The sequence below is a fragment of the Apteryx mantelli genome, chromosome 5, assembly GCF_036417845.1.
Source record: "Apteryx mantelli isolate bAptMan1 chromosome 5, bAptMan1.hap1, whole genome shotgun sequence".
Classification (NCBI taxonomy): Eukaryota; Metazoa; Chordata; class Aves; order Apterygiformes; family Apterygidae; genus Apteryx; species Apteryx mantelli.
In genome coordinates this window covers 26,741,827-26,764,253 of record NC_089982.1, presented here as the reverse complement: position 1 = coordinate 26,764,253, position 22,427 = coordinate 26,741,827, and the positions used below count along the sequence as shown (strand labels likewise).

General features: G+C 35.8%; 1 protein-coding gene across 1 annotated transcript in view; it reads left to right on the top strand.

The window, feature by feature from the left end:
- The window catches only part of ANKRD50 (ankyrin repeat domain containing 50), a 40,828-nt gene that overhangs the window by 7,418 nt on the left and 10,983 nt on the right, over positions 1-22,427 (top strand). Inside the window, exon 2 of the mRNA XM_013951746.2 lies at positions 15,301-15,530. Within this exon, the coding sequence (XP_013807200.2) occupies positions 15,301-15,530 (230 nt within the window). The remainder of the gene's footprint in view (positions 1-15,300; positions 15,531-22,427) is intronic.

Below are 22,427 nucleotides of genomic sequence, written 5' to 3'. Positions count from 1 at the left end.
CAGAGGAGCTTGACCTGGTGCAAGACTGAATTCTGCATGTAATAGTAGTCATAACCATTTTCAGTTAAAAGCAAGCTCAGAAGGGAGAAGTCTTGTTTCTGGTAGGTGCCTTTTTGTTGACATCAGGCTATTGATGCTTTTCCATGAGTTGTTCAAGATTTTGGCACCTACGGCCTGCCAGAGAAGAAGTGCAAGCAAGGCTCTAGCAAGGGAGGATTCTACTTTATTTCTGCTTTCCAAGAGACAGGTGAAGGAAGGTTGTGAAAGTTCTGTTCTTTCTCTTGAAACTGTACTACTATGCCTCATTAAAGTAGAGGAAATGGAAGAATGTGCCACTTTTCTCCTGGGAGAATTAGATTTGATTGCTGTTCCAAGGGCTGTAGAGATATTATTTTCAATCCAAGGTGGTAAAAGTTATACAAATGGGATGGAAAAATCCTTTTTCTGAGAACTGCTTGCTCTCATTGCATTGGCTTTTACTGATTGCAGATAATTGGTGAGTTTTCATAGAAGGTAATTATTCCCATACTGTCCTCTACAGTGTTTTAGAAAGCTGATTTTTGCCTCAAGTTTAAGTATTTTACTTTTGAACTTTTCTCTTAGATTTGTGTAGTGACATGGCAATATTTAGTTTCTCTGGAAGAGTAAATTGGTTGCTTTCTCTTGTTGTACAGAAGCGCTGCATGCAGTTATTTCCAAAAAGAGTCACTACTACATCCTCCTTCTTCATGTATTAAAAAAAAAAAAAAAAAAAGTTTTAGGCTGTAAATGCTAGAAAAAGGTTCAAGGCTAGGAATTTCCTACTTGAGAATTAAATACAAGGAGACAGCTGAAGTTGCCTTCTAAATCCTATTCCTCTTGGGGGGTTACAGCATCCTTTTAAAAAGTTTGTTCTTGGTGGTCTTTCACATGTAATGTTCTGCAAGTCTCATTTTGAAATTCCACTTGAAGGTGAATGTTGGAAAGCCAGGCTCTCAATTCTGTGTGGTTTAAGGGTAGATTCATGAAAGTCTTAAGTCTCTTTCTGCTTTTCAAAAAACTTAAGTTTTGCCATGCCTGAGTTTGATGGTCTTAAGGAGCACATGCTCCTTTTTATCCTGCCAGTATTATATACTCAACCGTAATAGTAGAATTATAATTTGCTTTGAATATCTCCTGATGAAGAAACTTTGTGCCAAAAATACCTACCTTCAACAACAAGTGGCTGAGGTACTTTTTTAATTAAAAAAGGTTTACAAAAACAGCATAATTCCTATGGATTTCATCAGAAAAACTGGACTATTCTTTTGTCTTTAGCTCCCTGTTAGATTAATATTCATACAGTGGAAGCTTAAACTTCATGATTGTGTAGTGAGAGACAAAATATTAAAGATAACAGACAGCCTTCACAGCACAAAGTCTTTTACCACTCTTTGTAGGAAACAACCAGATATAAGCTGATATCTGCAAGATCAAAAGATCTGTTGAGATCTGATGAAGAAAAATGGTGAACAAGACAGTCTGTATAAAATAAATAAGGAACAGTACAGAAAGAAATCTATTGCACCGAACTTTGATACTGTCTCCTGTGTGGTGATATACTTTGAAGCTGTAAACAACTATAGTGTAATAATGTGTGGTAAAATACTTCTTGTCTTAAATTTAACTTACAACAGTTCGAGTAATTATGAATACAATTTCTATGCTGCCTTTCACTTTTGTGTGGTATGGGTCTGTTGTTAATTTATAAGTATTTACATATTTACATCATTTACATTACAGAGATTTCTAGTAAATATAACATTTGTTTACGTTCTAACTATTCAGTAACATGATTTATTTTAAACTCAAATGTGATAGAGGTAGGACACAGACTGAAAATGATATCAATTCATGGGTGAGGAAAGAAACAATATTTTGATTAGAACAAGCACAAGAGCTTGTAAAGAATCTGCCAACTCAGCTTGCGTTTGCAACTCAGTGAAACTGAAATTCTGAAAGATAAATTACTATTTCATAAACCCAGTCTTTTGAGAGCATCTCGACTCTGATGTAGCATCTGTTGCTTAGAGTGCACATATGTAACTGCTGGGTTTCTTAGAAAACGTGGTGGTTTTGTGCTCTCATTTCCAGACTGTTAGAAAATTGAGCATTGCCTGAAGCTTAAGTACTTTGTGCCATGTTTCTCTTTAGGCTTTTCCCTTAAATCTTGGAGTTAACGGGTCACATAGCAACAGTTAGTGTTACTACAAGAACAAGTTGTATGATGTTCTTTCATTGTATGGAAGCACTGCATACAGACTGAACATAATACCATTTAAGGTTTTAACCTTTTCAGTTTGAATTACCATAAGAAAGTTTGCCTAAGGCATTTTAATAATGACAACTTACATAGGCCTTTTTGTCTTCTACTTCTGTAGGCATTAACATTTTGCTTTTAATCTGTGTGGATCAGTCTTAAACCTTGCAGGTTTTCCTATAAGCTGTTTAGTTAGATGGACCTTCATAGCAATTCTCACTTGTTAATTATTTCCCTTCCCTCCTGTTTTCTATGCACATGTTCATAGCTTGTGCAAGGGTTTAAGTTCTTCTCTTTTCTTCCTTTTTAATGAAAAAATGAAAAGGATTTGAAGGATTGTGAAGTAGAAAGGACTTAGTGTGTCTAATGTACTGGAAAAAAATAGTATTTAAATATTTTCTTCTCAAAGTGTTAGTGAAGCAATGCATTGAAGAGAGTTCAGTTACTTCCTTTACATGATTGTGTGTATAATACACTGGGAATGGTGAGAAACCTTCCCATACTTTATCTGGGAGCAGGCGCGTTTTAAATAGTTAATGCAGAATAATGCAGAAACAGCTCATGATTGAAGAATTACTGCTCAAAAAAAAATATATAGATAAAAAGATGTTGGTGAAATAACTATTGGCTTATATATAAGGTGTTCAAAGGTATTGCAGAGGAAGTGTTGCAAAGAATGTAGGTTGGTCACATCAAAATGTGGGATAGCGTGAAAGAAGTGCTGAAAATAAGATCAAGTAAAGAAAGCGCACAGTGAAATTTACACAACTGCTGGAGTGAATGGGGCAAATCAAAGTCCTCTGTGTTGCATGTTTGCAGATGCCTCCACACAAAGCAAGGACCAAAATTTCTTTGTCATTGAGAGAGGGTGATCGCACTTTTTGGCTTGGTTTTGGGTGCCATCGTTTGAATTGAGGAGAGTGGGAGGAAGAGATGAATGAAGGATCATACATGAGTGGACTTGCAGTCCGGGGGCCATCATGATATCTTTTCCTTGTTTTTGTTTGTTTGTTTTTGCCAATTACTGATAAGAATTAGCGATAGTGGTGCTTCTATAGAGCAGCAGAGGTATCTTGGTAGATGAGAGAGATTAAGAGGAAGGAGGAATGGCAGCATCTTAGTTAAGGTTATTTGAAGAGTCAGGAAGCTGTCCTGGAAGAAACTAAACTATTCAGGACCCCTAGCTAGATAAAGAAAATAACAGCAGTATAGAGATGGCAGCAAAGAGCGGGTATGAATGAACCTCATGAGAAAAACTGGAAAGAAGGGGAATACAATGTGACTTCTGTCTTAAAACAGTTAAATAACAAATCTTGCGGTTTAATTATATTATCTTTCCTGCAGAGATGGTGAGCAAGATGTAAATCACTAAGCTGTTTGTCCTTTTCTGTACATTTTCATGAAGAAGAGTCCCACAAGACATTGGAAGAAAGCTGTAGTTTGTAGGTAAAACGTAGCTGACATGCAATAAGAGAAATTTTGTTTCTTATATTATTGTAAATTACCTCAAATTAAGAAAGCAGTAATGCCTCTTTGCCTTCTCTACCAGTTAGAAACTTAAATAACTGACAATGCAAAGAGCATAAGTAAGAAAGTTATGAACTTTCCTTTTAAGCTGCTTTAGAGTTGCACTGGTGTAAATGACATACATCCGCATACTAGTTTCAACTAGTAGAGACACTTGGATAAACTTTACAAACTTTTAATGCATTTCATTGCCAATTGTATCCATCAGTTTGATTTCAGTTGCTTCATTTTATATTGGTTAGTGCTGCCACTTTCTTTGCTTCAGCTTCTCTCCCCTTACTCTCTCCTTTTTTGGAGAGTGCGGTGGGGGGGATATTTTCCAGAAGATTTGCAGCCGGTCCTGGACATTCTCATTAAGTTAGATTTTATAACCTCAGCTATACTTCTTTTTTTTTTTTTTCTTAGTACCTCCTTCTCTTTTAAATTATTGCAAGGTTGCTATCTACAGTAATTTTTTCCTAGATAAAGAGGATATATAAAGGAACAACAGGAGCTTTACTGCCAAATTAAGAGAAACTGTATCTGCTTGAGTTTGGGGGAGACAAAAACCACAAAAAAAACCCACAAAACGCTCAAAAATCAACACACCCAATCCTTCAAAGTAATTAATATGTACCCAGAGTGATGCAAGAGGGACATATACTTTGGCTGCTGTTTTGCGGAGTATGGAGGAAGAATGCTGAATAGGACACAAAGCTGCTCCATCTGCTGCCTTATCAACTAAGACAGTGCAATTAAAGGTTAGGACAATCCTTTTTACTTGAGGAAAATAAGATGGAAAAAGATACACGATAATACAAACAGAAGGAAAGCCGTCTTTAGTGCATGACTAGTAAGGTAAAAACAGCTTCTGGTATTTTTGCAGAGGATTTTCTGAAAACAAGGGTGGATAATGTAATTCTCTAATTAGTAAAACAGTTGAAGTATAGGCCATTTTATGATGGAGTGCAAGAAATTAGAAAGGCAGATGTGACAACGTGACTAGGGAATGACCAAAATTTCAAAATTTATATTGGTGTTTAACCTGGTTCCTCCAGGTAGGCAACTCAAGAACCGTCTGTTATGAAGAAACGGCCTACTCATGCTACCACAACTCTTTTGTGTTTCCCAATCAGTAATGTAATTTTTTTCTTTTGAGATCAAATGCATAGGAGAAATCTAATCTAATTTTGGGATTGCCAAAGTTACTGCTTTTATATGATCTGCATTATGCTATTGTCTTTTGCTAACAATCATGGGATAATGGAAAATATGGCTGGCTGAACAGTAAACTAGACTATAGCCTGATAAAAGCCACACAACTGACTGTATTCAGTGCAGTTTTCTAGCAGTCTCATCTGTGGTTTTTGTGGCTAGTTTTTCTCCCAGGTCAACAAATACAATCATATACGTGGAAAGCAATAGCTGTTATTTCGTTTTTGTTTATGCGCTGCATAAATCCAGACACAAGTAGGAATTAGTCTGTCTCCCAAAACATGGAATAATATCATCAACTTAAAATGCTTATAAAGCTGCAGGAGTTTGTATTCAGTTGTACATGAATGCGTTCAGATAATACTACTCATAGAAGAAGTTATATTTGATTAGCAAGTAAAGATTGATTTTTTTATTTTTTATTTTTAATATGGCTAAGGAACCAGCTAATTAATGAGAAAAATAAAAAGACCATATATTTCATTTTGCAGTACCTTTGATTTTATAAATGATTTAAAACTAACTTTGCATTTTTACCATATTCTGTTGCATGTCTGAAGTTGTTAGTTTTCTTATTATGGTACCCCACTCCTACATGTTGCATTTCGACTGCATACTTCTGAGTATTTTCAGAGTAGGTTATTATCCTAACTTTACACATATGGAAAATAAGGTGCACTATAGGCAGTTCTCTCATTTCAACTGATAATATTTTTCAGTGAGTCTGATTTGATGCTTTCATCTCATGCATTTGATGTAAGGTGAACCTTCTTTGATACTTCTCTTTATCTTTACAAAGATACTAAGTTGCGGAAACAATCAAGAAGTTAAATGATGCTTAATACAAAAAGAAGGGGAAGAGGAAGAGCAGTGATTTTGACCATTTAACAACACATGGCTTTTAAACAACACATGGTAGATGACAATTCCCAGGGGTAAATATAAATAACAGCAACTTAAATAAGGGCTTAAAACCTGTGGGTGGAGGAGGAGAGGAAATAGGGTTATTCATATAGGGTCATAGGAGGGACAGAGGAAGATAAGTGAGGCAGTTAATCAAATACTTTAGGTGTCTTTATACTAATGGGATAAAAGTATGGGATATAAACAAGCAGAACTGGAAATCTTGGTACACAGTCAAGATTGATTTAAATGCTGTAAAAGACCTGTCAGGATAACTTATATAACTGGTATGTTAAAAAAATGTAGCTTGTTAGGAGGGAAAGGTAGGAAAGGCAAGGAGGACTTGCTTGTATCTCACACTTGCATCTAGTTCTAGAATGTGAAGATGTTACAGCTGCTGAAAATCTCTGAATAAAAGATGTACGCTACTGATGGTGGTAGTGTTGCAATTGTAATATCTACTTAAAAGGCTGCTGATAAAAGTCTTATCTTTTATTGACTATAAATAAAGATACCTACCAACTACACTACTGGACCATCTTGTGCATCTAAAAGTTCACCTGCTTTGTCAAAGTATAGAAGCTGGTCTACTAAGCAATATCCCCACACCTATAAACCATGTCTTGCCTAAAACATGGATCCAGACCAGCAAGATCATGTAAATTAAGCTTTTTTTTAAAGAGATCTAGTAGAATTATCCAAAGCATAGGACTTGGACAGTGGTGTCTATGTAGCTGAAAATTTTGTAATGGCATAATGAACAGGAGATAGACAACAGTTGGGAAAGCAGGATATAAACACAAATCTGCCAGTGACCGTATTTTTAATGCAAAAGAGGAAAAAATAAGTAGAGGAAAGATTTTTTTAAAAAATTTGATTCTTACAGATTGAAAGGAATTAGCTGAGAAAACAAAAGGCAACTTTTAGTGAGAGTGACTGAAATGGTCCTAAAGACACAATGTTTAAAGGGAAAGGAGAAAGAAGGGCAAATTAAAACCAATGGACTTCAAGAGGGTGGATATCAGTGACCTTGGATGATTTGTGGGTAAAATCACATGAAGGCAAGTATAAAGAAAAAAAAGATTTAGCTGGAAAGAACACCAAAGTCTAAACAAAGTAGAAGAGATGTATTAAATGTCCAATTTAGTGAAACTGAGCTCCTCATCATCCTTATGTTAAACGCAAGAGGGAAGTCTACAGAAAGTAAGTAGATCAATTACTAAATATGAATCTAAAGGAGTAACATGAGCATGAGGGCTCTCATCTGAAAATCTGAAAGTTCAAGGCATTGTTGATATTTCCTGATAGATGCATTTTGTTTGGTAATAAATAATTCTATTAAGATGTTAGTAAAAAGAAGACAGCATCCACCAAATGTTGGCCCAATATTCAATGGAGGGGAAAAACTGACAGCACTTAGAAGGCTGAAAAGTTAAATGACTGCGTATCACCCTTTTTTAAAACAGTTGTTTTGCAACCAGACAGCTAACACAATTGAAATGAGCAACAAAGTAAGATTACAGCCTAAAACAGGAAAAACATAGAATAGATGTGATGTTTTCCAATTGTTAGTGTGTGAATTGTTACTGGTTATCTTCAAATAACTTCTGGATGGCAGAGTATTCAAAGACTTGAAAGAAAAGGACAGATATTTAGTGTCTCACTTTAAAAAGAGAAGAAAAGGAGTTGGGGAATTATAGACATATCAATTTAAATAATCAGACAAACTATTTGCAAGCAGCTGGAAGAAACAGTTGAAAAACTGCTAACATGGTATGGTGTGGCTTGTTTTTGACAAATCTAATCTGTTTTCTTTCTACAACAGTGTAATAGTACTTGTGGATAAGGAAGAAGCAGTAAATGTCATATTTTGACTTCAGAAAGGCTTTGATGATATTTACATGACATTTACATAAACAGGCTATGTTCTAGGTAGAAATATATTTGGCTACATGTAAAATGAGTTGAGTAACTACCCAGAGAGTAATTATTGTTAGTTCGTTTTCAAACTGGCATGTTACATCAGGCAGAGTTTCATAGAAGTCTGCCCTGGGTCTGTGTCTCTGCAGAGTTTTCCTTAATGATCTGGCTGACTAAATAGCGAGGAATGGTTATAAGCTTCGGCCAGTATTGGCTTCCTTGTCATGACACTTGTGTGTCCATGGTGAGTAGGACAAGAAGTAGCAGGCTTAAATTGCAGGAACACAGGTTAAGGTTAGACACATGGGGGTAAGCAGAAAACTGTTTCTAAGGATAAGAATATTGAAGCACTGGAACAGATTACTGGGGGAGATAGAGTTGATCATTGATAGATTGATCATTGGACATCTTTAAGAATGTGTTAGACTAGTATCTCTCAGGAATGATGGGTGAATACCTCTTCTAGTTTTAAGCAGGAAAGTGGACTAAATGACTGCTCAGTTGTTAAAAACAGAACTGGAAGAGAGAATAAATTACTATTTTATATTACTGCACTCAGGAAAATGTGTTGTTTCCTGCACCCTCTTATTTTTTTGCCATTGGTAGGGGATGCAGATTTTTGCATGTCAGACTGAATAGTTAGAACATACTTTCTAGGCAGTCCACCTATTACACCAAAATATTTGTTCTTATGGTCTCGATTTTCTGTGTTTTCTGGTAAATCCACGAGTCTGTAGATCTATCAGCAATGTTTTATAAGCAGAAATCACCTACAAATTCATGTGAGATAATAGGAGGTATCTAATCAGTACACAGGAGTCCAGCATGCTCTGCTTATATGTGACTGATGGCACTCAGAAGGTGGTTCTGTGATAGACTCTACCTTTGTCAGACCTGATGCCCTGGAGCTGGTTTTTGTGCTTTTCTTGTGGGACTACAAGTCTGCTTTACAATTACAGATAAAATTCAGGTTACTGCAAGACATTGCAAAATGAGGTACTGAATTATACAGCAAGACTTTTTTGCTGTGTCTAATTGATCACTTCTGGAAAGACCATAGCCTAAACTTACACATATGTCCTGTTCCTGGAGCTTTCCTAGTAAGCAATACTCAATTTAATTTTTGTTTTCTGCTTTCTATCTCATTCTTCATAAAACTAATTTCGGTTGGTTACAACTGCTAAAGCCAATTCCACAGCTTTGCAGAGGCTGTGCAGCCTCTGAATTTTCTGAAAAATCAATAATTTACTTTAGTATAATATACATCAGTGCTTTTAGTCCACAAATGTATATAATCTCAGTATTGTACTTTGTGAGAAGGTCATAATCAGTTATAGATGCATGTTATCATGTTGAAAATTATGCAATAGCTACTCCAATAGACTGATCAAAGCCATATGTATGCACACAGCTATGTATGCATAATGAAACTGGACAATTTAACTTTCCCCATATTTAGCAATATGTTCTGCATTGCAACATTTTAATTGTAGAAATATTTTTATGCTTCAAAACCATAGTATTTTCAGAATACCACTGTTGATTGATACGTGAGAGTGTGTGTCTTTTTTGGAATATTATAAGCTTTATGACCAGCTGGACAACTGGTAAGACACAAAGCATATATTATGCATGCTGCTGTGTCAGGAATGGTGGCATTATTGTACAGGAAGCAGTTATCAGGCTTTATCAGTAAAATTTTGTCTTAATCTGTAATTCAGAACCCCTCTAATCATTAGTCAGAATGAATTAACATCCAGGTATATAGACTGTTGTTGTCAGTGATCCATAAGACATAAATGCCCTGTTACAGGGCAAAGTAAAACTCACTAATCTGAAAGCAGAACTGCAAGTAATCTGTTTTTTCAGTTCTGTAGGAATTCAGCTGCTGAAAGTGTTCTCAGAAAAAGATTAGTATTTCATCAACTGAGCAGCTGGAATTGTTATTTTTATTAGAAATTTACCTTTTCTTCTTTTATTGTGACCTATGTCCCATATTCAGTTTGGAAAAGAAAAGAAAGAAGAATTCAACTCTTAACTTACCTATATATTTGTTGAAGCTCCTAATGACCTTTAACAGATTTATCCTCACAGGCTTGATTCTTTTAAATGCAAATTAGAAACTGTGAAGTGTATAGTCTTAATGGTTTATAGTCTGGTAACCAACCACTGGATTGTTAAAACATGCAAACAGATGTTCATTTGTATGCTCATAAGACAGTGGGGAGCAAGGTGGGATATTTTGCTGTATGCTGTGATTTGTGATAATTTTATTAATATAGATGATTAAAAAAATCTGGAATTTTGTACTTTGTCTTCTGCTCTTAAGCTTTGGATTTATAAATTTCAAAGCTTTTAAGCCTATTCCATGAGCAGCGGAACTAATGAAACCCTGTTGCCTACAGATTTGTGCCCTATATCCTCAGGCATCTTGTTGTAACCTGGGCTCCCTGCTGTGCCTCCAGCTCTTCCTGCCTGCTCTAGAGAGCCTTCTCCTTCCCTGCATGTCCCCGAGTTGTGGGCTGGGGAGGATGGAGCTTGTGCTACACCTGATTCAGAACTGGCTTAGGCAGGATCAGTTTTCTGCTTACTGTGGTTAGGATTTTTGCTAGATTTCTCAAATATATATATATTCTTAAATATATATATATATATAAGCATCTTTCTTCCATTATCTTAATCTTCAAAAATTCTTTAGATCAAATGCACCAATGACCAATTTTGCAGTAAATTCTATAGGGCATTCTGATCTCATAACAAGGACAGCACGGTATAGTCTCTCTCATGTAGGATGATTTTTTTTAATGAGGTTCTACTGGCAAAAAATTGAGAAAAGAATAAATCCAGCTAAATCCCAGTGTACACTTGACTGCTGAGATCAGTTAACCAGCTCCATCATGTTGCCACTAATCTTCCAAATCACCAAACCTTTTCTTCCAAGGTATTATGATTCAATTTCTTCAGCCTACGTTTAAAATCCTTAAGGAAATGCTTCTCTGGAGTTCGTGGGTATTATCTGTTATTCAGTGTCATCACCTACTAGGAGTACAGTTTCTAGTAACTCCGGATAGTCATAAGTAATAGGGCATTAATCTGAGCATTATTGTAAATAACACACATAAGCTATCTCACTGGTAATGTTTTTTTGTTTTGTTTTGTTTTTTGAAATGCAAGTGGTCATTAGGAAATAAGAGATTATTCAGAGATCTCAGCACTGAGGTGCTAGTGATCCCAAGTATGGGAATCTCCACTTTCATAAGACTTTAGCATTCTCATAACAGAATCTGGGAGACAGATTAGCTTAAGTATAGCATAATAGCAACCTCGCATGGCAGATGGTGATAAGCATCATTACTGAGAGGCTTTTAGCACCATTTTTAAGCATCGCTTTGGGAAGTATACATTACTACTTTAGTGTTCACGTCCTGTAGTTTTTTCCTTGCAATGCTGCTAATGAGAGATTGTTCTTTCCCACTTGACAACGTGCAACTGTTAAAAACACAACCCAAACAACAGATCTAGCCATGTTCAAAGCAAGGACATTGCACATTCAAAGTCTGGTCCAAAAGAGAGAAGTACCCAGTACAATGCTTTTCTGTTGGTACCTAAGAAAAATCTGTGTGGGCAGAACTGTATCTCTAACTCATTCAGCTGGGTTGGCCTGGTGTGGAAAAGAGCGTGTTGTGCAGGTGCAAGACTATGGCCATGTGGCTGCTGTGCTCCCGTGTGCGAGGGAGGGAGCCTTGCGGAGCTGCTGGTAGAGGTTTGCGGCCTCGCACTCATCTGAGCGCGCTGCTACTTTGAACACATTTAGACTGCTTAGGACCTCCTTAGGAGATGAGGGTTATGTGCTTGTTGTGTCTGATAGTCAGCAGTGAACACAGGCAGCTGGACAGAGAAAAGAGACCCTTTTTAGGGATAAGCTATGTTCATGCTGTAATAGATGGCAAAGAATTTTAATGGAAGAAAAATTTTCCAAATATCCCAACTTCAGGAAAAAATTAAGTGAGGACTTACCCGTGACCTTCCTATACACCAAAGACAATCAAATATGGGGGACAAATTCATAAGAAACTAGGCTTTGTTATTTCCTTTGCTCTTAGACCTGCTCATTAACTGTTGCCTGGCATGTATTTTGGTGGACACCTGTTTCAGTTTTGTGGAGGTTTTTTTAGCAATTGCATGCATTCCACTGTGACTCCCTTTTCAGTCTTTGTGGACAGCACCGCTCTCCTCCTTTGTTCTGTTGTGTCTCCGTATTTTTGTGGATTCAATCTAAAAATCTTAAGGATAATCATAAGCAGAACTTCAGCATTGCCCATGTATATTCCTTTCATGTGTGGAAAACCCTATTTGCATGGGCTCAGTCAGCTTGGTAGCAATCCTGAAGAAATCTGTGGGATGATTGATTGTTCTGAGGACTATTTATTTGCTAGAGTCTATCAAAAAAAAAAAATCCTGGTTCTGGATAAATAAGTCACTACATTACATCACCATTAAATTGTATTCTGTACTTTAAGATACTTAATCTTGTTGCTTTCTCTAAAAATTTTCTATTTTTTTATTATTTTCTATTCCTGCATTTTGTTGTTTTAAATCGAGATTTCTATTTCAGAAATTTTCTGTTATAAGGAAATTGCTATGTAATGATAACCACTTTTATAATTATATTGAATATGAAAGTTCTTGAAGATGTAGCTGTTTGTTATCATTTCAGAAATTAAAGAAAATCAACATTAATCTTTTGAGTGGCCCTTGGCAAATTAAGCGACTCCTAACAACAATCACTGTGTACAAAGGACATTGTTAATTCCATGCTGTTATGTAAATTTCTTATGAAAATAAGATTTTAGAGGGGAGTGGGAATTACTGAAATGTATATGGTGGTACACATGACTTCACTTCTGGTACATTGTATTCACTTACTGTCTCTGAAGAGTTTCAGTTATGTTATTTGGCATCTACTCTGAGATCATAGATATAAAATGTCTAGAAAGAACAGAAGTTTAGCTATAGGTTTGTAAGGTCACTTGAAAAGAAAGTCTAATCAGTGTCTCTTCAATGCCACACTTCTAGTAATATTGCTGTAAGCTGGGAGAAGCCATTGTCTATCTGTCTGTCTCTTTCTCTCTATGTATGCATTTTTTTTTCCTGGTGGAAATTAAGCTATGCTAAGATTCAAGAGGAAAAAAAAAAAGTGGTGTGAAATGGGAAGAAGGTCCAGCATAGGGAGACAAGGGTGTATGGAATAGCTTTGTATGAAGCACAGTCAACACACTAGGACTCTTCTGGCTGGAAGGAGATGAGTCAGGGAGAATATGATACAAGTCAATAAACTACAACTGACTTTGAGAAAGTGAATATAGAGTAATTGCTCACCGTCCTTTCCAGTACAGAAGCTAAAGGGTATCAAACGAAACAAGGAGATATTGGGTTTAAAACAATGAAAGGAAGTGATTTTTCACACAGTGTTTAATTAAGCTGTAAAACTCCTTGCTACAGAATGTTATAATCTGTGAAAGAAAAATCAGTTAAGGACTATGAAATACAAAGACCAAATCTCTTATTTCAGAAAGTCCCTGGAACCACAATTTGCTGGAATCTGAGTGTGTGTTCTGGGAAAATGGGATTTAGTGCTTCCCCTGTCCTTACATTTTTCCCTAGACATTTACTTTCAGCCGTATTTGGAGGCTGGCTGAACCTTTTGGTTTGACCTACTCCAGCCAACTGTTACAAACAGTAGGAATTAAGCAAAATAATTTGGGACTCTTTCCCAAACATGGCACTTAACTTCTCTTGGTGGTATTCCCAACAGGTAAATACTAGCAGGAACTTTGTCAGATACTACTAAGATATTTTATAGGTGTATTTGGTAAGGTCCCTGGAATTTTAGGTGAGCTTAAGATACCATTACCAGTTGTTTACCTCTTGAAATAACCTTCATACTTGAAAACTAATTTCGTAGAGAGACCTATGTGAAAAGAAAATTGATTTAGATAGAAGCAATGCAGGGAAACTGCTTTGACATGAATAGCTGAGGGGGCAAGGCAGTGTTCTGGTGGGGGGGAAAGGGTGGAAAGTGTGGTAATTTCAATCTGCCTCCTTTCAGTGTGGGATTGGCATTGCTTAGAACAGTAATTTTAACCTTATGGCTACTTTAATTTCCTGTTCTGTAAGTTGGTAGCTGCTTAACTTGCCAGTTTAGTGCACAGTGATTTTAGTTGCACTTCAGGCATTTTCTGGAGGAGTGACTAGTTTTGTGGAAGTACCAAAGAATTCTTGTGAATTCTTCAAAGAAGTCTTGTGAATCTGAAAATAATAGAGGCTAGTATTAGAGATTTAAAATTAATCTAATATTGAATACTTTAAGAATACAAATGTTTTGTACTTCCTTTTTATCCCTTGGGAAATTTTCTCCAAGTGTATTAGATCACATAGTCTGTTATGCTAGATTCTACTGTTACTGTCAGAACATGAAAAGATGTACAGTTCTTTTACCATTTTTCATTCTTCTCAGTCAAAAAACAGAAAATAACAAACATTCTACTAACAGTGCTTACAAAACATTTCTGAAGAGTGGGTTGTGTTGTTTCCATTAATAGGCAAGATTTGCCAGTACTTTAATATGAGTATTTGGTAGGTAATAATTAATGTGTTGGCCAAAGTGTTCTGAAGATAAATTTATTCAATAAAACAAATGAAAGAAGATTATTATGGACTCAAGTAAAAAAATAATATACTTACGACATGCATGAGGTTAGAACCTTTGTTATTAGCCATGCACTGATATGCGTTAGTATAGATGCTGACATACTTAGCACGCAGGATAATCCTTTTTCAGTAATGGAACTTGGCAACCTCAATATAAATAAAAACAAACACACCCAAGGCCCTGCGGAATACCTTAGTTGGCTACTAGATGCATTGACATTTCATTTGTGAAGGCATGGCACCAAACTGCAGAAATTCAGTTCTTTGTAAAACCGTTACTCATTTAGACTAGAATTTTCAGCTTAAAATTTCAGGTGTGTTTTATTTAGACTTTTGTTTCATGACCAACTCTTGTTCACTGTTAGTTTCTAAGAAGCAATAATAGCAGATTTGGCAGCCAACAGTGATGAACTACTTAAACTTGAGGGCAAGTAACTGCTTTCTTACTAAACCAAAATTCTTCTAATTCTTCCAATGAACCTTGAACAACATGATTTTAAAGTATTGTTATATATCATGAGTTCATTAAAAAGTAATACTGCATAAGCAATAACTACATTATTGACTAACTCAGACTATGCATATTTAAGTAAGTTCAGTCTACTTCAGTATTTTCTGTGGTAACTATTTAAAAAAATGCCTTAGATTGTTTAAAAATTAAATCTACATTTTTAAGCTGATCATCGCTTTGACTTGAAAGACTATATACTTGTTAATGTATTGTTAAATGTGTTTAAAACACTGATTTTGTTTCATGTTCCTTACAGGTGCATTCTGCTTCCGCTTTTGGGAATGAAGCCCCCTCAGCAGAGCCTCTTCCTGCTTGTAGATTCAGTTGATGAGGGCTGTAATGTTTCCGAGGGTGAACAGACTTCTACAGGTTTATCTGGAACAGTAGCAGAGCTTTTAGCTGGTCACTTTGAGTTCTTCCCTCCCTGGCTGCTCCTTCTATGTTCTGCCCGCAAGCAGAGTAAAGCTGTTACAAAAATGTTTACAGGTGAGTACAGACCATAAAAAGTGTTTGTTACCTGTGCCCTGTAACAGAGAGAAAGTATTTACAAGACCCTCGGTGATGGCTGAAAGTAGTGATGATGCTTAATTCAAAAAAATGGTCATGACAGAAATGATAGTTCTTAAAAAATACACGTTCCAGTTTACTGAGAACTGTGGAAAGCTTAAATCAGCAGAGTATTTTGGACGTATATTATATCTTTGCAATACAACTTTTGGTGGCTGTGAGCTTTTTTTCATGCTTTGCTTGTCCTAAAGAGCTTTGAAACAGGGTAAATGATGTGTAAGTACTTAAGTATATCTGCTGTATACACCCATTTCTATAACCTCAAAAGATTTTTTCATCTCATGTTAAAATTTCTCCTCTTATTTTCAGAAAGCAGGGAATAACCTTTGAAGGCAGAACTTGAGAGAGTAACAGTGTAGATTTGCATTCTTAGAGTATATTTTTGGCAGAGGCTGCACAGTGAAGAATGCCTTACAACTTCTTCATCCAGGCTTTACTATGTCACGAGAACATTTCTTCACTATAATGACATTGTTACTGGATATTTTCTGAAATTCAGTAAAAGGCAGTATCCAGACTGGATTCCAGGCCGATGCATAAAGCCTGTGTGTGTTAAGGCAACAATTAGGACAAAAATGTGATTATAGAACATAGACCCGTAGGCTTCCTCGTTGCCACAGTGGCAAAAGGTCAATGTGATAATTGCATTTGGAATGAAGTACTGTATTAATCAGTGGCAGACATGAACAGTGGTATTTGGGAGAATCTGAGAACCAAAAGAAACTCGGGTAGTTTCATAGGGCTTCTTTGGATGTTCATATGGGGATAGTTTTGTCAAAACTTGGCTGATTAGATACGTTGTCGTTGCCAAAAAACAGACAAAACTTTCTTCAGAACTGTTTTATTTCCTTTCCACTGAATCGTATTAATATTGCAGACTCGTCCTAAAAAAATGCTGTTGTCTTCTAAGTATGTTTCCAGATGGAATTCTTGACAGGAAAAATCAGCAGAACTAATGGATATGCCTTTAAAATAAATTTAATTTGAATGAGTTAAGTCCTCATTTCCACAGAGAATGATTTGATGAATAGCATAATAAGGAAGTTGACTTGGAATATTATAATGCCATCTCCACTGTGGAAAAGGTACAAATAAGAAAGAATGAATCCAAAATAATTGGATATAAATTGAGATGAAATGTTAGGGTCTGTTTGGAGGAAGTGGTGTTTTTTTCCCACTCTGAGAGAAAACTGTAACATTACAGCCAATGTGACAGTTGTCCACTTAATACACTATTGGATAATTTTCCGATTTGCAGCCATTTCTCAAGTTTGCGAAAGATTTAGTGTGAATGTGAGGATGATGGCTGAAGCTTCTTTTAACTTCAGATACATTGCAAATTTGTGTTGCAAAACTCAAGATAATGTTGATATCGTGTTTTTAGCCTGAAAAGGATAGTCTGTCATTAACACTTCTACTGAGGCAAACTCTTCTGCTTTGTTGTATTTGCGTGTTTGCTTTTAGCTGAGCCAGTTTATCTAAGCTGGTTAATGTGGCAGGCTAGCAGAATTCAAGATTTGTGATGAGTGTTTTTTGCACTTGTGATAGAAGAAATGGTGTATGATGTGCTCAGCACTTTGGGACACTATTATACTGAAATTCTCATGCTTCCAATTTCCCAGCAAATAAGCATTCACAAGCCTAACTATAATATGAGCGCTGTACGTTTTTTTCGGATGTGTTTCTTCAATCTGGAACAAAAAAATCACTTTTGCTCTAATTTAGTAAGATGGATTGGAATTTTTTCAGCATTATTTTAGGAAAATGAGTCCCATCTGCAGTTTTATGTGCTAAAACTTTTAGAGTAAGTCATGAAAGATATACTAGCCAATACTAATTTGTTTATAATCAGTTTATATCAAGTTTCATTTAAATTTTTCGTGTAATGAAAACTTCTTTTAGAAATCTGCTGAAATGAGAGCTAAACCTATTTGTCAGAATGTGTTATAAATGATTAGGGCAGGGTTGCTGCCATGGCATGGTCCTGGAGATGGGTTTTTTTGGGTGTCCAATACAGATGAGAGTTCTGCAAGCTTATCCCTAACAAAAATAATTTGTGCATGGAAGAAAGAGTCCAGTCTTTTGTCCACAGTTATCTTGCTGCTGCCAGTGGTAAACATATCATTCCTACCACCAGATACTGTACGAATGAGAAAAGATGAAGGAAGTTTATTCTAGTCCTGTTTGTTCCTTCACTTTTTTTTTGGCAACTTATTCATGAAAGTTGAATAATTCTTTACTGTCTGCATCTGCAGCGGCTTGTGTTCTGGGCCCTTGTGTATTCCAAGATGCTGTAGTAGCACAATGTGCTACAGATTTTTCCCCTTGCTCCAGAATCTCAGCTTTTGTTAATTTAAAGAAAAAAATATATATTTTGCCTCTTATGGCTGCAAAGACAACCTCAAAAAAATAAGAACCAAATGTAAATTGATGCCTGCATGAGTCTGCGGTCACCCTCCACAGTGAGCAAAAACCAGCCAATTGAGTAAAAAAGAAGGGGAACAGATAATGCATGTCATGCTGCCTCCTCTTGTATGTAAACTGTCAGCAGCTACCACATCATGCCTGCTTGCTTTCTTTTGGATCTTTTTCTTATGTAGCCATTCACTCCTATGCATCCATAATTATCCAAATCATCTGCTGCATTGTCATTTGCTGTCATTCATCAACAAGTATGGACTATTGAATAGATACATTAAACACATTCTTTCCAATCTTTTATTAAAATTTGCTATATAGAAATATAGAAATTATAGAAATACAAAGTTCCTTTATATTTCTAAGTAACTGAAAAATCCCTCTAACCTGAAAGTGGCACAGAGCATAATTTTTTTGTTTGTTATGCTTCAGCTAATTAGCTAATACAGGTGTTTCTTCTAAAATGAGGCTAAATCTTAAAAGTACAGCAGTTACTCTTAAACAAAATTCTGTTTTCAAAGATCTATCGTATTGTTTTAAAAGCTTTAGATATTTTGAAATCAGGCAACTTTATTTAGAGAGGTTTGAATGAAAAGCATTTATTTCCTCATTTAATAGCACAAAGATAAGTAATTAAAATGTTTAATATCTTTATGCATAAATGCACTATTTCTTGGTTTAAAGAGACTTTTTTAATAGACGTTTACTTAATTTCTTCTTTTGAGCTACATGCAGAAAGCAAATATCTATGTATTTCATTGGCATCTGGCTTAATTAAACCCCTCAATTAAACACTGACATTCTTGCTTGAAAGAACTCAGTCTCCTGCGTGAGGCATGTGTGCACCAGAACGGTAGAATTCAGGTGGATGTCATGTTTCAGGGAACCATAGTTACCATAAAGTTAATGTTAGATATTGGAAACAACAACAAAAAACACAAAAATGGATATGAAAGGGTTTAGACCAGCATCAGAGACAGCATAAACTCCATTCACCTACTTATCCATAGGCAAAAGCAGACAGTAGGTCATTAATTTTTCCCTCTTCCATTTATCCATCATTCAGTTCCAGACATTCAGATATTATTAAAAGCTGACATTTATCCAAACATATTCTGGATGAGAAATCTTTGGAGCGTAGATTTTTCTAGTACTTTCACTGTTTGCTGGGTTTAGTCCTAATGGATGTTGAAAATAATCATTCTTGTAGCCTTTTCTAAAATTAAGAAATGAGCAAGACTATGAAAATGTTGGAGAAAATGCAGTAAAAATCATAACCAGCTTCTCTGCATCCAGAAGATTCATACTATTTAGTTTATTCAAGCTACTATCAGTCATATTGGTGAATCTTCAAATGAGGTCAATTGCCTGGTTTGGAACTGAGCCTTTTCTCCTCACTTGTCAACTCCAAAATGTAAATGGCACGAGACTCCTTTGGGAGAGATTGTTTCAAAAAAAGAAAATCTGAGTTGTCCTCTAATTTTTCATTGGAAATTGGAATTTATTCAAATAGTTTCATGTTGCTTTAAAGTCTTTGTTGGATTTTGACCATAAAAGATAATTTATACAGCTGTTTGATAGCTGTATAGTTGTAAAATTCATTCCTATATTCCTATATTTGAAAAATTTTGCTCAAAAGGCTTGGGACATAATTTGGGCAGACTTTTTCCCTATTAGCATGTGAACATGATTTTGGTTACTTGATACTTCATCTCTTCTCACTCTTCTCTGATTACCACTTCGAAAAATTGATACTAGGGAATATTACATTAAATATTTCCTAATAAAAGTTCTGTGTGTATTTTGAAGAAAACTTCCCCACTATACATTTTTATTCTGTGTAATTAAAGAGGGAAGGTTTGGGGGTTTTGTGTGTGGTTTGTTGTTTTGTTTTGTTCTGTTTTGTTTTTAATGGACTGTTATCAGTAAATCTAACTAAATAAGCTTCTGTGCAATGACCTGGACCAGTGAGAGTGGCAGAATTTGGTCAAGACCGTTCCAATGTCTCTAAGCATCTGTGGTGGATGTGATGAAATGTGGAATATAATATGCTGCAAATGCTCTAAAAGCTAACTGTGCTCCTTTAGTTTTCAGGTGCTTTTTACTCTGCTGGATACATTATTCTTTTTGCACAGATGTACATAAATGGCCATAGAAATTCCTAATTAATATATGCTTAGATCAGCAGTGTATACTATTAATGTCAATATATTGCCATGGTTTTAATCATTTAGATTATTTTAAAGTTAACAGTGCAGTTAAACAAATGAAATATATTAAAGCCTATTTAAAATTTATGCAATAAAATTTATTTAGATAATATCTTAATAGACGGATATTTTTAAGTATTTAGTGGAGCCTGCTTGTTAATAGTATGGGTTTTTTTAAGTTTGAAAAGGTTAACATGCTATAGAAGTATTTATATAGCCAAGATGCTTTTTTTTTTTCTTTGAATGACCCCAGACCTTGCCCAGAAGTACATTTGGAACTGATTCGTTTACAGAGCTGCCAGGAATTCAATAAATCAGGAAAATCCATATTGGAGCTTCTATTGGGTTGAAAGTGATGTGTTGTAAGAAAAATCTTAACAATGCAAAAAGCAGGGTCGTGGGACTGCAAATTCTGTCTGCTGCACTGCTGTTTTGCTGAGCTTAGGTAGTTCATGGGAATGCATCTGAAACAAAACGAGCTTTCTCTTAATGTTTTGATGCTTCTTGTCTGTGAAAGTGACTTATTGTATCTGATGGGGTTGAAAAGCAACTTTGCAGGATCTTTGTTTAGAAATGTAAAATGACCTCATTTAGATAGATGCTCAGGCAAAAAAACACAGCTTTGTTGTACTCTTTCAAACTAGCAAAGGGAATTTCAGAATTTTAATATATTTTCTATCTATAAAGTCTTTTTTGTTTATTTATTATAGTGCAGCATGGTGCTATGGCTAAAATTAACACCCTATTTCTGTTCCAAAGTCTCTTACAATGGAAATTTATTAATCCCAACCCTTAAGGAACATATTTCTGGGATATGGCAAAAATCTCTATGTCTGTAATATTACTGTTGCTCTACAAGCTTGTCTTCAGATATGACATATAGGATTTCACTGAGAAGGACTATTTTGAAATATTTCAAGAGAAAAAACAACTTTTAGTTTGGGTGAACGTAGAGCCAATCAAATTGTTTGGATTACTGAGTTCTGCTCTGAATTCTTCAGCGATTTATTTGCTTGTCTGGAGTGTTTAGACATTTGGTATGTCTTGGGTGAGTACAGAGTAGGGCTATATTCTCAACTATAACATGGAAAAAGTAATGATACAGCCTCATTTAAAAAAAAAAAAAAATCCTTTTTCGCCACCAGAGTTTTTGTTTGTTTGTTTTTGTGATCACGTCCAAAATGGTTTCATTCGCTTTGCTACCTGTTTTGGGAAGCAAAATTAAAATTGGTATTTAAAAAACAGGTTGGATTCCAAGATAAACAAGAGTTCTGTGCTTTTGAAGCAATTGAATTATACTGCATGCATGCCCAGACTGAGATGCTTGGATAGTTACTGCTCTGTGAGTGTGCATGTGAAGGCTGAGAGTCCTGGAAGGTGAAGAGTACTCATTAGTTGGTCAACACTGAGCACTAGCAGAAATCTCAGGGTTGCTGCCGTGTGCATCTATCAGAGGTTTTCTTATTTGGGGGAATGTAATTAACTTGTAGAAAATTGAGAAAGCATTTAAGTTATATTAAAAACAAAAATAACTTACACATGCAAGTATATAAGAAGGAAAGATAAGGGCATGGGATTGACATGAGAGACTGGAGATGTCATGAGGAGAATCACTTACAACGAGACACATTCAGAAGGAGTCTGCAAAGCTTTTTGCCTCATTCAGCCAAGTGACAGCTACTGATTTGACCTGGAGAAGCATTTAAGGCACTCTTAACAGAGAGGCTTAAAGAAGCAGAAAGTCAATGGATTTGGTGGTTGGATTTGCTCTGTATTCAGTGAAATGGAGCTGTGCCCTGCACACATGACAGTGAGACAACCAAAGCTATACTGAAGTGCCTGATTACAGCTCTGGGTATTCATGTGTCTGTGGATGCATGCAGCCAAGCTTTGGGCTGAATGCATGGAGCCAGCACTCTGTTTTTAATTCCACTGTTTCCACTTTTATATCTTCTGAACAATCATAATTTAGAAATAGCCTTTCATTTAAAAGGAAAGCTTAGAATCTGCAGGATCTGAGGGCACTGGCTGTCCTTACTCATTTGTTATATTGTTTCTTACTTATATGCGTGAATTACGGGTTTGCAAAGTTGCATACAGAATATTTTAATCAAGTGGGTAGTAAAATCAATGAACTATGCCATTCTGCAGGTCCGGTTAGGACATTACTAGAAGTTGTGATGAATTA